At 51.6% G+C, this 14,056-nt stretch overlaps 1 protein-coding gene across 2 annotated transcripts in view; it reads left to right on the top strand.

Moving 5' to 3' along the window:
* Positions 1-12,303, top strand: part of mlec (malectin) — a 58,119-nt gene extending 45,816 nt beyond the window's left edge. For both annotated transcript variants that reach the window (XM_072497386.1, XM_072497396.1), the window contains one exon: positions 8,213-12,303. In XM_072497386.1, the coding sequence (XP_072353487.1) occupies positions 8,213-8,439 (227 nt within the window). In that variant the 3' untranslated portion in view covers positions 8,440-12,303. The remainder of the gene's footprint in view (positions 1-8,212) is intronic.
* The last annotated feature ends 1,753 nt before the right edge of the window (positions 12,304-14,056 follow it).

Consider the following 14,056-nt stretch of genomic DNA (forward strand, 5'->3'; position numbering starts at 1 on the left):
TCTCTCTTGCGCTCTCTCTTGCGCTCTCTCTCGCGCTCTCTCTCTCGCGCTCTCTCTCTCGCGCTCTCTCTCTCGCGCTCTCTCTCTCGCGCTCTCTCTCGCGCTCTCTCTCTCGCGCTTCTCTCTCGCGCTTTCTCTCTCGCGCTTTCTCTCTCGCGCTCTCTCTCTCGCGCTCTCTCTCTCGCGCGCTCTCTCTCTCTCTCTCTTGCGCTCTCTCTTGCGCTCTCTCTCGCGCTCTCTCTCTCGCGCTCTCTCTCTCGCGCTCTCTCTCTCGCGCTCTCTCTCGCGCTCTCTCTCTCGCGCGCTCTCTCTCTCGCGCTCTCTCTCTCGCGCTCTCTCTCTCGCGCTCTCTCTCTCGCGCTCTCTCTCTCGCGCTCTCTCTCTCGCGCTCTCTCTCTCGCGCTCTCTCTCGCGCTCTCTCTCTCGCGCTCTCTCTCTCTCGCGCGCTCTCTCTCTCGCGCTCTCTCTCTCGCGCGCTCTCTCTCTCGCGCTCTCTCTCTCGCGCGCTCTCTCTCTCGCGCTCTCTCTCTCTCGCGCTCTCTCGCTCTCGCGCTCTCGCGCTCTCTCGCTCTCGCGCTCTCTCTCGCTCTCGCGCTCTCTCTCGCTCTCGCGCTCTCTCTCGCTCTCGCGCTTTCTCTCTCGCGCTTTCTCTCTCTCTCGCGCTCTCTCTCTCGCGCTCTCTCTCTCGCGCTCTCTCTCTCGCGCTCTCTCTCTCGCGCTCTCTTTCTCTCTCTCTCTCTCTCGCGCTTTCTCTCTCTCTCGCGCTCTCTCTCGCGCTTTCTCTCTCTCTCGCGCTCTCTCTCTCGCGCTCTCACTCTTGCGCTCTCTCTCTCGCGCTCTCACTCTCGCGCTCTCTCTCTCGCGCTCTCTCTCTCGCGCTCTCTCTCGCGCTCTCTCTCTCGCGCTCTCTCTCTCGCGCTCTCTCTCGCGCTCTCTCTCTCGCGCTCTCTCTCTCCGCGCTCTCTCTCTCGCGCTCTCTCTCTCGCGCTCTCTCTCTCGCGCTCTCTCTCTCGCGCTCTCTCTCTCGCGCTCTCTCTCTCTCTCTCTCGCGCTCTCTCTCTCTCTCGCTCTCTCTCTCTCTCGCGCTCTCTCTCTCTCGCGCTCTCTCTCTCTCTCTCGCGCTCTCTCTCTCTCTCGCGCTCTCTCTCTCTCTCTCGCTCTCTCTCTCTCTCTCGCTCTCTCTCTCTCTCGCGCTCTCTCTCTCTCTCTCGCGCTCTCTCTCTCTCTCTCGCGCTCTCTCTCTCTCTCGCGCTCTCTCTCTCTCTCGCGCTCTCTCTCTCTCTCGCGCTCTCTCTCTCTCTCGCGCTCTCTCTCTCTCTCGCGCTCTCTCTCTCTCTCTCTCGCGCTCTCTCTCTCTCTCGCGCTCTCTCTCTCTCTCGCGCTGCTCTCTCTCTCTCGCGCTCGCTCTCTCTCTCTCGCGCTCGCTCTCTCTCTCTCGCGCTCGCTCTCTCTCTCTCGCGCTCGCTCTCTCTCTCTCGCGCTCGCTCTCTCTCTCTCGCGCTCGCTCTCTCTCTCTCGCGCTCGCTCTCTCTCTCTCGCGCTCGCTCTCTCTCTCTCGCGCTCGCTCTCTCTCTCTCGCGCTCGCTCTCTCTCTCTCTCTCTCTCGCTCTCGCGCTCTCTCGCTCTCGCGCTCTCTCTCGCTCTCTGCGCTCTCTCTCGCTCTCGCTCTCGCGCTCGCTCTCGCTCTCGCGCTCGCTCTCGCTCTCGCGCTCTCTCTCGCGCTCTCGCGCTTTCTCTCTCGCGCTTTCTCTCTCTCTCGCGCTCTCTCTCTCTCGCGCTCTCTCTCTCGCGCTCTCTCTCTCTCGCGCTCTCTCTCTCGCGCTCTCTCTCTCGCGCTCTCTCTCTCGCGCTCTCTCTCTCGCGCTCTCTCTCGCGCTCTCTCGCGCTCTCTCTCTCTCTCGCTCTCTCTCTCTCTCGCGCTCTCTCTCTCTCGCGCGCTCTCTCTCTCTCTCTCGCGCTCTCTCTCTCTCTCTCGCGCTCTCTCTCTCTCTCTCGCTCTCTCTCTCTCTCTCGCTCTCTCTCTCTCTCGCGCTCTCTCTCTCTCGCGCTCTCTCTCTCGCGCTCTCTCTCTCGCTCTCGCTCTCTCTCTCTCGCGCTCTCTCGCTCTCGCGCTCTCTCTCGCTCTCGCGCTCGCTCTCGCTCTCGCGCTCTCTCTCGCGCTCTCTCTCGCGCTCTCGCGCTTTCTCTCTCGCGCTTTCTCTCTCTCTCTTGCGCTCTCTCTCGCGCTCTCTCTCTCGCGCTCTCTCTCGCGCTCTCTCTCGCGCTCTCTCTCGCGCTCTCTCTCTCGCGCTCTCTCTCTCGCGCTCTCTCTCTCGCGCTCTCTCTCCGCTCTCGCTCTCTCTCTCTCTCTCTCTCGCGCTCTCTCGCTCTCGCGCTCTCTCTCGCTCTCGCGCTCTCTCTCGCTCTCGCGCTCTCTCTCGCTCTCGCGCTCTCTCTCTCGCTCTCGCGCTCTCTCTCTCTCTCTCTCGCGCTTTCTCTCTCGCGCTTTCTCTCTCGCGCTTTCTCTCTCTCGCTCTCTCTCGCGCGCTCTCTCTCGCGCGCTCTCTCTCTGCGCTCTCTCTCTCTCGCGCTCTCTCTCTCGCGCTCTCTCTCTCGCGCTCTCTCTCTCGCGCTCTCTCTCTCGCGCTCTCTCTCGCGCTCTCTCTCTCCGCGCTCTCTCTCTCTCGCGCTCTCTCTCTCGCGCTCTCTCTCTCGCGCTCTCTCTCGCGCTCTCTCTCTCGCGCTCTCTCTCTCGCGCTCTCTCTCTCGCGCTCTCTCTCTCGCGCTCTCTCTCTCGCGCTCTCTCTCTCGCGTTCGCTCTCTCTCTCGCGCTCTCTCTCTCGCGCTCTCTCTCTCGCGCTCTCTCTCTCGCGCTCTCTCTCTCGCGCTCTCTCTCTCGCGCTCTCTCTCTCGCGCTCTCTCTCTCGCGCTCTCTCTCTCGCGCTCTCTCTCTCGCGCTCTCTCTCTCGCGCTCTCTCTCTCGCGCTCTCTCTCTCGCGCTCTCTCTCTCGCGCTCTCTCTCTCGCGCTCTCTCTCTCGCGCTCTCTCTCTCGCGCTCTCTCTCTCTCGCGCTCTCTCTCTCGCGCTCTCTCTCTCGCGCTCTCCCTCTCTCTCTCTGCGCTCTCTCTCTCGCGCTCTCTCTCTCGCGCTCTCTCTCTCGCGCTCTCTCTCTCTCGCGCTCTCTCTCTCGCGCTCTCTCTCTCGCGCTCTCTCTCTCGCGCTCTCTCTCTCGCGCTCTCTCTCTCGCGCTCTCTCTCTCGCGCTCTCTCTCTCGCGCTCCTCTCTCTCTCGCGCTCTCTCTCTCGCGCTCTCTCTCTCGCGCTCTCTCTCTCGCGCTCTCTCTCTCTCGCGCTCTCTCTCTCGCGCTCTCTCTCTCGCGCTCTCTCTCTCGCGCTCTCTCTCTCGCGCTCTCTCTCTCGCGCCTCTCTCTCTCGCGCTCTCTCGCGCTCTCTCTCTCTCGCGCTCTCTCGCTCTCTCGCGCTCTCTCTCTCGCTCTCTCGCGCTCTCCTCTCTCTCTCTCTCTCTCTCTCTCTCGCCGCTCTCTCTCTCTCTCTCTCTCGCGCTCTCTCTCTCTCTCTCTCTCTCGCGCTCTCCTCTCTCTCTCTCTCTCGCGCTCTCTCTCTCTCTCTCTCTCTCGCGCTCTCTCTCTCTCGCGCGCTCGCGCTCTCTCTCTCTCGCGCGCTCGCGCTCTCTCTCTCTCGCGCGCTCTCTCTCTCTCTCTCGCGCTCTCTCTCTCGCGCTCTCTCTCTCGCGCTCTCTCTCTCGCGCTCTCTCTCTCGCGCTCTCTCTCTCGCGCTCTCTCTCTCGCGCTCTCTCTCTCGCGCTCTCTCTCTCGCGCTCTCTCTCTCGCGCTCTCTCTCTCGCGCTCTCTCTCTCGCGCTCTCTCTCTCGCGCTCTCTCTCGCGCTCTCTCTCGCGCTCTCTCTCTCTCTCTCTCTCGCCGCGCTCTCTCTCTCTCTCTCTCGCGCTCTCTCTCTCTCGCGCTCTCTCTCTCTCTCTCGCGCTCTCTCTCTCTCTCTCGCGCTCTCTCTCTCTCTCTCGCGCGCTCTCGCTCTCTCTCTCGCGCTCTCTCTCTCTCGCGCTCTCTCTCTCTCTCTCTCTCTCTCTCTCGCGCTCTCTCTCTCTCTCTCTCTCTCGCGCTCTCTCTCTCTCTCGCGCTCTCTCTCTCTCTCGCGCTCTCTCTCTCTCTCGCGCGCTCTCGCTCTCGCGCTCTCTCTCTCGCGCTCTCTCTCTCGCGCTCTCTCTCTCGCGCTCTCTCTCTCGCGCTCTCTCTCTCGCGCTCTCTCTCTCGCGCTCTCTCTCTCGCGCTCTCTCTCTCGCGCTCTCTCTCTCGCGCTCTCTCTCTCGCGCTCTCTCTCGCGCTCTCTCTCTCTCTCTCTCTCTCTCGCGCTCTCTCTCTCTCTCTCTCGCGCTCTCTCTCTCTCTCTCTCGCGCTCTCTCTCTCTCTCGCGCTCTCTCTCTCTCTCTCGCGCGCTCTCGCTCTCTCGCGCTCTCTCTCTCTCTCTCTCTCGCGCGCTCTCTCTCTCTCTCTCTCGCGCTCTCTCTCTCTCTCTCTCTCTCGCGCTCTCTCTCTCTCGCGCTCTCTCTCTCTCTCGCGCGCTCTCTCTCTCTCTCTCTCGCGCTCTCTCTCTCTCTCTCTCGCGCTCTCTCTCTCTCTCTCGCGCTCTCTCTCTCTCTCTCTCTCTCTCTCTCTCTCTCGCGCTCTCTCGCGCTCTCGCGCTCTCTCTCTCTCTCGCGCTCTCTCTCTCTCTCTCTCTCTCGCGCTCTCTCTCTCTCTCGCGCTCGCTCGCTCGCTCTCTCTCTCTCGCGCTCTCGCTCGCTCTCTCTCTCGCGCTCGCTCTCTCTCTCTCGCGCTCGCTCTCTCTCTCTCGCGCTCGCTCTCTCTCTCTCTCGCGCTCGCCTCTCTCTCTCTCGCGCGCTCGCTCTCTCTCGCTCGCAGCTCGCGCTCGCGCTCTCTCTCTCTCTCTCTCCTCTCTCTCTCTCTCGTGCGCGCTCTCTCTCTCTCTCTCTCTCGCTCGCGCGCTCTCTCTCTCTCTCGCGCTCTCTCTCTCGCGCTCGCTCTCTCTCTCTCTCTCTCTCGCTCTCTCTCTCTCTCTCTCTCGCGCTCGCTCTCTCTCTCTCGCGCTCGCTCTCTCTCGCTCGCTCGCTCTCTCTCTCTCTCGCGCTCGCTCTCTCTCTCTCTCGCGCTCGCTCTCTCTCTCTCTCGCGCTCGCTCTCTCTCTCTCTCTCTCTCGCGCGCTCTCTCTCTCTCTCGCGCGCTCTCTCTCTCTCTCGCGCTCTCGCTCTCGCTCTCGCTCTCTCTCTCTCTCTCGCGCTCTCTCTCTCGCGCTCTCGCGCTCTCTCTCTCGCGCTCTCTCTCTCGCGCTCTCTCTCTCGCGCTCTCTCTCTCGCGCTCTCTCTCTCGCGCTCTCTCTCTCGCGCTCTCTCGCGCTCTCTCTCTCTCTCGGCAGCGCTCTCTCTCTCTCTCTCTCTCTCGCGCTCTCTCTCTCTCTCTCTCGCGCTCTCTCTCGCGCTCTCTCTCTCTCTCGCGCTCTCTCTCTCGCGCGCTCTCTCTCTCTCTCTCTCTCTCGCGCTCTCTCTCTCTCGCGCTCTCTCTCTCTCTCTCGCGCTCTCTCTCTCTCGCGCTCTCTCTCTCTCGCGCTCTCGCGCTCTCGCGCTCTCGCGCTCTCTCTCTCTCTCTCTCGCGCTCTCTCTCGCGCTCTCTCTCTCTCTCGCGCTCTCTCTCTCGCGCGCTCTCTCTCTCTCTCTCTCTCTCGCGCTCGCTCTCTCTCTCTCTCTCTCGCGCTCGCTCTCTCTCGCGCTCGCTCTCTCTCGCGCTCGCTCTCTCTCGCGCTCGCTCTCTCTCGCGCTCGCTCTCTCTCGCGCTCGCTCTCTCTCGCGCTCGCTCTCTCTCGCGCTCGCTCTCTCTCGCGCTTCGCTCTCGCGCTCGCTCGCTCTCTCGCTCTCTCTCGCTCTCTCGCTCTCTCTCGCGCTCTCGCTCTCTCTCGCGCTCTCGCTCTCTCTCGCGCTCTCTCTCTCTCGCGCTCTCCGCTCTCTCTCGCGCTCTCTCTCTCTCGCGCTCTCTCTCTCTCGCGCTCTCTCTCTCTCGCGCTCTCTCTCTCTCGCGCTCTCTCTCGCTCGCACTCTCTCTCGCTCGCGCTCGCTCTCGCGCTCGCTCTCGCGCTCGCTCGCTCTCTCGCGCTCGCTCGCTCTCTCGCGCTCTCTCTCTCTCGCGCTCTCTCTCTCTCGCGCTCTCTCTCTCTCGCGCTCTCTCTCTCGCGCTCTCTCTCTCTCGCGCTCTCTCTCTCTCTCGCGCTCTCTCTCTCTCGCGCTCTCTCTCTCTCGCGCTCTCTCTCTCTCAGCGCTCTCTCTCTCTCGCGCCTCTCTCTCTCTCGCGCTCTCTCTCGCTCGCGCTCGCTCTCGCGCTCGCTCTCGCGCTCGCTCGCTCTCTCGCGCTCGCTCTCTCTCTCGCGCTCTCTCTCTCTCGCGCTCTCTCTCTCTCGCGCTCTCTCTCTCTCGCGCTCTCTCTCTCTCGCGCGCGCGCTCTCTCTCTCTCTCGCGCGCTCTCGCGTGCTCTCTCGCGCGCTCGCGCTCTCGCGCGCTCTCTCGCGCGCGCTCTCTCGAGAAAAGAAAACAGGAAGGGGAATGTTGGAGAGAAGAACATAACAAAGATCCAGAAATGCACAGCAACTGAGCTATCAACAATATCTTCAACTTCACAGAACAATCATATTTCAACAAATTATAGATTCCCAATCCCCTGGCCCCGAACAAACTTGCCCGCCTCCTCCGGGGTGTCAAAAAAGTGCTCCTGGTTAAGAAAGGTGATCCACTAATGGGCCAGATACAACATTTCCAATCTTACACCTTCCTTATGCAGGACTGCCTTGACTTTGTTGAATCCCGCTTGCTGTTAGCCAGTTCCGTACCCCAATCGGGGTCTATGCTGAGAACACTTCCCTCCCACGAGCTCTTCTTTGCCTACCCGGCCCATGTCAGAATTCTTTCCTTGTCCAGTCGCACCACCGTCGCCCTTGGTTGTTCCCCCGCCTTCGGCTTTCTCCTTTGCACTCTGTGTGCACGATCAATCTCGAGGGGATGGTCGAAAGCTTTCTCACCTACCAACTTCTGCAGCATCTGAGCGATGTACTCCGAGGATTGTCAGCCTTCCAACCCCTCCGGCAGACCAACTATTCGGATATTTTGCTGACGCTTGCAATTCTCCAACTCATCAACCTTGTCACATACTATTTTGTAGCTATCAGCCACCAAGGGAAGCTCGGCTTCCACCGTGGCCAGCCGGTTGTCGCGGTCGGCGACGGGCAGCTCCATTTTCTGTAATGATGCACCCGGAGCCTCTGGTCGCTGCTCGACTCTCTCCATTGCCGCCTTAATTGGATCAATGGCCCTTACCAGATCCTCTGAGGTGTCCAACCTCTACTAACTGAGTAGTAGACCATTGGGCCAAAAGTGCTGCTATCACGCCTTCAACCAAGCTCTCTGGTGCCTCGCGGTCTAACTGCTTTTTTTTTCCCTAACCATTACTCTTGGTCGCGTGCATTCCGAACCTCACTAAAAAGATTGCCAACGTTAAATTCAAGAATCGGGACCTCAGGACCGCGGTCAAAGTCCAATCGGTATCTTCGGGGCGAGAAAGGTTTCCACGCATGAGCCACCAGGTCTATTGCATGGCCGCCACTGGCCGGTGACCTTTTTTAACCTTCCTGTAGCATTCTCTAGCTCTGCAAGGCCACTGCGTGCAAACGGTTCGTAAAATAATGAGAAGGAAGTTTGTATCTGATCGGTGTGGTTAAAATAATTGTTACAACATCCTGGGTTAGTGTACGGTCGATTCCAGTCCCAACCAATAATTTGTCTAAAATTCTCAATCTTTGACCCCTTAACTGTTCAATAAGTTATTATTTTCAATTGTTCAGGTTAGATACTTACATTTCCCTTTGCTGTTGAAGCATTGAATTGGCAACGAAGGAGAGCTGCTTTTCAACATTTCGCTGGTGAGAAGGAATGGCTGAGCTGAACTTGACTACTAAATAAGTCCTCCGATTGAGCTAGTCGCCAATAGAAATCCAGTCTCCAGACTATGTTGTTTTGCCCTTCTAAATAATGACAAAATTATTGTTCTGGAAAGATGGAAAAGTGTAAATGAGAAATTGGTAAATCCAATTTGAGTTGTTGCCCATATCTTCAAATTGCCTTTCAATTTTTAATAATAGTTAATTTTTGCTTAATTACAGATGTTCCCAAACTCCTGCCTCATCCTGGTCTAGAAAAAAAGGAAGAGGAGGAAGAAGAGGAAGATTATGAAGAGGGTAATGAGAAGAAGACTTTAAGCAAAAAGAAGGTGAAGTCAGGACCTCGAACACCTGACCCATACGCCTCAGACAACAGCAGTCTAATGTTTCCCATTTTAGTTGCCTTTGGAGTCTTCATTCCCACCTTATTTTGTCTCTGTCGATTATGAGAGATGCACTTCGCATGTACAGTGGTGCTTGTGGGTGAGGAGCTTTGTCACAGTGTGGGGGCAGTCTGTTTAAAGCAGTATGTTTCTATTCCCTCTATTCTCAGAAATATGGGGGGAACGGAAGAGAAATGGTTCGTATCGGCGTTTGAAGACTTGAATTGCAATAAGTTTTGTTGATAGATACTTGTTCCCATTTTTTTTGTTTTTAAAAACTCCTGCAATAATTCTGAGGTATAAAATTGAAAGCCCGAAATAACTGAATGCCAGAAGCCAGTGGCTGGAACAAAGGTGTTTCTGTTGCCTTTTTAGCTACGGTTAAGGTATGATTTAAAGGACTTTCTGATTAGACTGGGGGAAAAAATGTACCAGTTGTCTGAATGTAAAGTCTATACACCGAGCATACGAACTATTTACCGTTAGCAGTTCAAGGAAACCCACAAGTCCATTGGTAAAACTTGAATGGCGAATTTTAAATGAAAAAGGTACTATAGGCAAATTAATGGTGATTGACTCATGTATTTTTGTTTTGAATCGTTCCATCCCCTCCTTTTGCTGTACCATGTCTATCTACACTTGGACATTGGCATGAAGGATTTTTTTTTTCTCTTGAATAATGAACTGTCTGTAGTAAAACAATCAGACTTGAGCTGGCATCTCAGCTTAGAGTGGGGTGAGTAGACAGTTTTGAAAGATTGTAAAAAAGACAAATGTTCATTTCACAGGCGCCTTGAGGTTTCACCTGGTGGTTTGGTCGAGTGCTCAAAGATAAATCCACAATGATTTAATGGAATGGTTATTCATTTAGGTGGCCTACTTTATTGGGCTATAACAGCAAATTCTCTTAATTAAAAAAAGAAAAATAGCAATTCTGAAAAAAGAAAATGTTTTACACTTGGTCAGACTGAAACATTAACCCTTCTTCTCTCCTTTTTAATTACTGATGGGCCTGTTGCGTATTTCCAGCATCTTCTGTTTTTAATGCAGATTTTCAGCATTTATGATTTTTAATAATCCTTCCCCTCATTTTGTGTTCTCATTCTCAGGTATTTGAAATGGATTGTATGATGACAATAAAATTTGAAATTCCGAAACTCCCATTAATTAATACAAAATACTGCTGATGCTGGAAATCTAAAAGGCTAGAAATATGCAGGAACCGGGCAGAGTCTCTCTTCCTCTCAACAGAGTTAATTTGATGTTTTCTGCTGACTTTAATGCATATTTATTGAGGCCCATGTGAGTGACCATGTACCAGTTATGATTACACAACTGCTTTTGGCAGTGTTGCTGAAAGCTTGCGGGAGTGGTATGTGTTGCCTGCTGTAAGCCGAAGTTAAAACTTTGGGTCACTTGCTTTTGGAGGAAAAATAGTTTGTTGATTTGAACAGGTCCATTAATGGTGATTTCACAAGAGCAGTGAAGCTTAGTGTCAGACCAAAAAATGCATAGATCCGTGGAGTGGGCTTATTCTCTTACTCCATTCCGTACCTAATGTGAGCTGTACCAGCTGGGGGTTGTGCTGAGTGGAAATTGCAATATCTCCATAAAAGGGAGGATCCACGGGAAGAGTCATGCATGATGATTCTTGGTGACTGGCTTCAGTAGGCAATTGTGCTTTGGGAGAAGGGAATTTACCTGCGCTCAACTGACCTGAAATTGGGAGATCATCTCCAAAATTGTGGTTTAAAAAAAATTATATCTCCTCGCCCTCCTCTGGGGGAATGGGGCGGGGTGACGTTTCTCACCTCTTTACCACTCTGATGCATACTTCCATTTTATTAGAATCGGTTTTTGCATTGACCCCTCGTAAGACCAGGGTACTCTGCTGTGAAATCGGGCTTTGTCCCCCACACAAGTGGTCACTTCAGGTTGTAGTCACTTTTTGGATTTCCAAAACATTAATTATGCATATTTATGTAAAATGCTGCCTGAGCTGAAATTTGGAGCCTGTAACCAACATGAAAAACGTAAGCGGGGAGGGGGCGACTTCTTTTGGGGGTTCTTTTCAGAAGTTTAGATTACATTTCAGCTGAAGCAACAAAGAAGGGATATTTCACGTATTTGGCATTTCAATTTTAAAACTAGGTCCTGTGGTACCTACTGAAGAGAGTCTCAGCACTCCCTCCCCTCCCCCAAAAAATCATTGATTGCGAAATGTTTCAAGTCAGTTTTATACAAATGCTCATTTATTTTTTTCACAAAAGATCCCCATAAGCAGAAGAGTCTTTGCTTCTTGAAAATAATTCAGAAACATTTATTTTGAAGTGCGGGGGAAGAAAAGAATGAAATTCCTGAAAAAGAAATTCAGTAATCCACGTGTAGTATCGGATGAAAACTGTGGCAGTTTTAATGATAGTTTATACTATGAAAAAATTACTAGGTTTTTTCCCCCCTAAATTATTTCAAGTATCATGCATAGCTTGAACCTGTGTGCTTGCAAGGAGGCTTTAACTATTTCTTTTCCATGGAGAGAGAGGAGGGGGGTGGGGAGTTGGCTGGGGGTGGCAGGTAGGAGAGAAAAAAAATTGCTTGAAGTTTAGAGCTGCTTTTCCCAAAGAGAAACTGCTGTTTAACTTTGGGGGTTCAATTAGATTTTTTTTTGCTAACCTGAATCCTATAAGGTGTAGGTAGGATCTTTGCTTATGGTGTAATCTTGATTTTCTTTTGTGTGCGTGTGTATAAATTTTTTTTTTTTTTTTTTTTTTTTTTTTTTGTAGCTTGGCTTTTATTTGGAGCTCTCAGGAACTTGGGTTGAGGGTATGTTTGTATTAATTTGCACTCTCTGGTGGTTTTAATCAGCAGTTTATAACTAGAAGGGGGGAAAGATAAAAGATATTTTTATGTCATATGTATCCAGATGCGTGAAAGACTGCATTACAGGCCCTGGATAACAGTACATATAACGTACTTAACCTGTCAAAGCAGGGTTTTCTGCCTGTGTTCAGAAATATTTGTGTGCTGTGCACCAATTACAGTGTGCTTTCATTTCTTTCTGGGACTCTCCTTTTTTAAAAAAAAAAAAAAAAACTTTTTTTTGATGAATTGTGTTTGTGCCAATGCAGCATTGACCATATTGCCACAGCATTGACCATATTGCCAACTTCACCAGACAAACTTACCAATTAACATAACCTACAATGGTGGGACAGACTATCCCAGGGAACAAAGCTTGCTAGTAGGATTGGGGGAACTGCCAATTCATTCATCATCATCATCCCCCCCCCCCCCCCTCCTCCCCCAAACAGGCAGCATGACTCAAGTTAGCCAAGATCAATAGTATATGGTTTTAAAATGTTTAATTTGGATAGGTCTGTTATGAAACCGTTTTTAAAATCTTGGTGTGACTAGTAATTTTACGTCACAAATTGATGGTGAAAAGACGTTTATTTTAATAGCAGGTGCCTCTTCAGAATAGTCACTTTATTCCTAACGGTAGCTCTTAGTTACACAAAAAACTTAGAAAATTCCCCCGCCCCCCCCCTCAAAGTTTTCCTTTTTTTTTCTTCCAACGTATTAAGATTCTGCCTCGCCTTCACCTGCGCTTTGAGTAACTCTGATTAGGATGGGGTGGGCAGTCATCCCCAAAGTTGGACGTCGCCCAGACTTACTGGCAAGCCACATTTCTGTAAGAACAGTCACGGAAATCTGAGATCCACGAACTTGTGCATAGTGTGGTGTCTGTGAATGGTTTATGCAATTATTGCATTGGAAAACACATTGTATTGAGCCCACCTGCTTGGAGCAACTGTTATTGAATGTCTGGAAATCTCCACATTCACCAAATAGCAAAAAACTCTGCTCTGTTGCCACAACTTTTTCTGCAGTTTGGAAATAAAACTTTATTGAAAGCTGTTTCATTACCCACCCCCTTTGTGATGTGCCTTCTGTAGCAAATTAAGTACTTATTTTGGTGATTCATAACATTTATTTAACTTGGCATCCTGCGTTAGCTGCTGATTTGCAGGTATCTCTCTGGGTAAGCAGGACAAAAGGACAATTCAGTCCTTTTCATGAATTTGGGTGTAAGTAGATCAGTGTGAAATCGACTGCTTTTCTCAGTTAACATTTTTGCAACACATCCAGAAATCTTCGGAGTTAAATCAACAATGCAATTTTGAAAGGAGCAAATGAAATAGATTGAAGTAATAAATGCACACAAGAGTCTTCGAAAAGTTGGTTGTTTAGCGTTTCCTGGAGCTGTATGTGCTTGTCACAGATGCAGAACCTGTGGTCTGTGCCAATGCTACCTACACTATGCAGCTATGAATATCGGCCTTAGCGCAGTGGTATACCAACATTGAGATGCTTTAACCCTGTTTTGGAATTGTTTTTTCTGTGGTAATTATAGTTTGCTACTAAAATCAGAAAAAGGAACCAAAGCAGTCCATTCAGCCCCTTGAATCTGTTCTGCAGTTCAATTTGAATTGACTGATGTGCGTCTCATTATATTAACCACTTTTACCCTGACCCTTGATGCCTTTACCTAACAAAAACCTCTTGATCTTGAACGCCCAAATTGGCCGAGCATTCAGTTTTTTGATTTCCCGAACTCCAGATTTCCACTTACACTTGTGTTTAAAAGGTGCTTCCCATGTGGGGTGATAGTTTAATCTACAGTAATATGTTGCTTATATATTCGACATGTATTTCAGTTGATTGGCAACTTTGAAAACTATAATGGCTCAAAACCAGTCAGATATAGTCTTGGATTGAAATTTTACCGATACCGATCACTCACTAGTACAGTATGATGCAACATTAGATTGCCTCCAGTTCTTCTCCCAGTTCTAATTTGGTGTCCTGTTGCCAGAAAGGTGTCCGAATTTGAAAGATCTGTCTATTATCATGTATGAAAAGAGTGCCAACAAAGCCTGTTCATAATTAGGTTTGCAAAACAAAATGATTTCTACTCTTGCATTTGCTGAGCAGTGTTTTCTGCCTGCTCTTTGCCAAGGATATTGGATGATCCACGCTGATAAATAGTTCCACTGGCGTTGGCAGTTCCCAGCTGCCTGCCTTGAGTGGCCAAAGTTTTGATGCAAACTTTAACATTGATCGGCAGTAGGCTTTTTGACCCCAATGGGGAATGGACATCGCAGCCAAGCTACCAGCCCAAGTCGACATAAATGAACTTTACAGCAGGAGCTGCAGGATAGCCAGCAGGAGTGAGATTTGTGGTTGAGTTTTTCTGCCCTAGCCTCTGGCTCAGGCACACTGCCACCATTTATAGTACTAAATTGGAATCAAATCTTCCACTTGGCTTTGTAATGCAGCATGTGGTGGATTAACTCACTGGGAGAGATGTGCTGAGTAAGATTTTGATTCCTGTCTTGAATAAAACCATGTCTTCCACCATGTGGCTAAGAGTGAAGGGCCCAGACTGTATCTTCAGTGTACTTTTGCAACACGTGTTGAGAGATTTGCATCGTGACTACAATGATAGAGAATTCAGAACTTTAAACCTTAAATATCCTCCAGCTTTAGCTCTTTTCTACATCATATGAAGTTACTGTATTTTATCAAAATGACTGGCACTGATAGTTTAAATCTAATTTTTGTTTTTGCTACCTTTTTACACAATAAATACTCGCAGCTTTAAAAGAACTGCAAGCTGTTG

Source organism: Scyliorhinus torazame, chromosome 1 (assembly GCF_047496885.1).
Source record: "Scyliorhinus torazame isolate Kashiwa2021f chromosome 1, sScyTor2.1, whole genome shotgun sequence".
Taxonomy (NCBI): domain Eukaryota; kingdom Metazoa; phylum Chordata; class Chondrichthyes; order Carcharhiniformes; family Scyliorhinidae; genus Scyliorhinus; species Scyliorhinus torazame.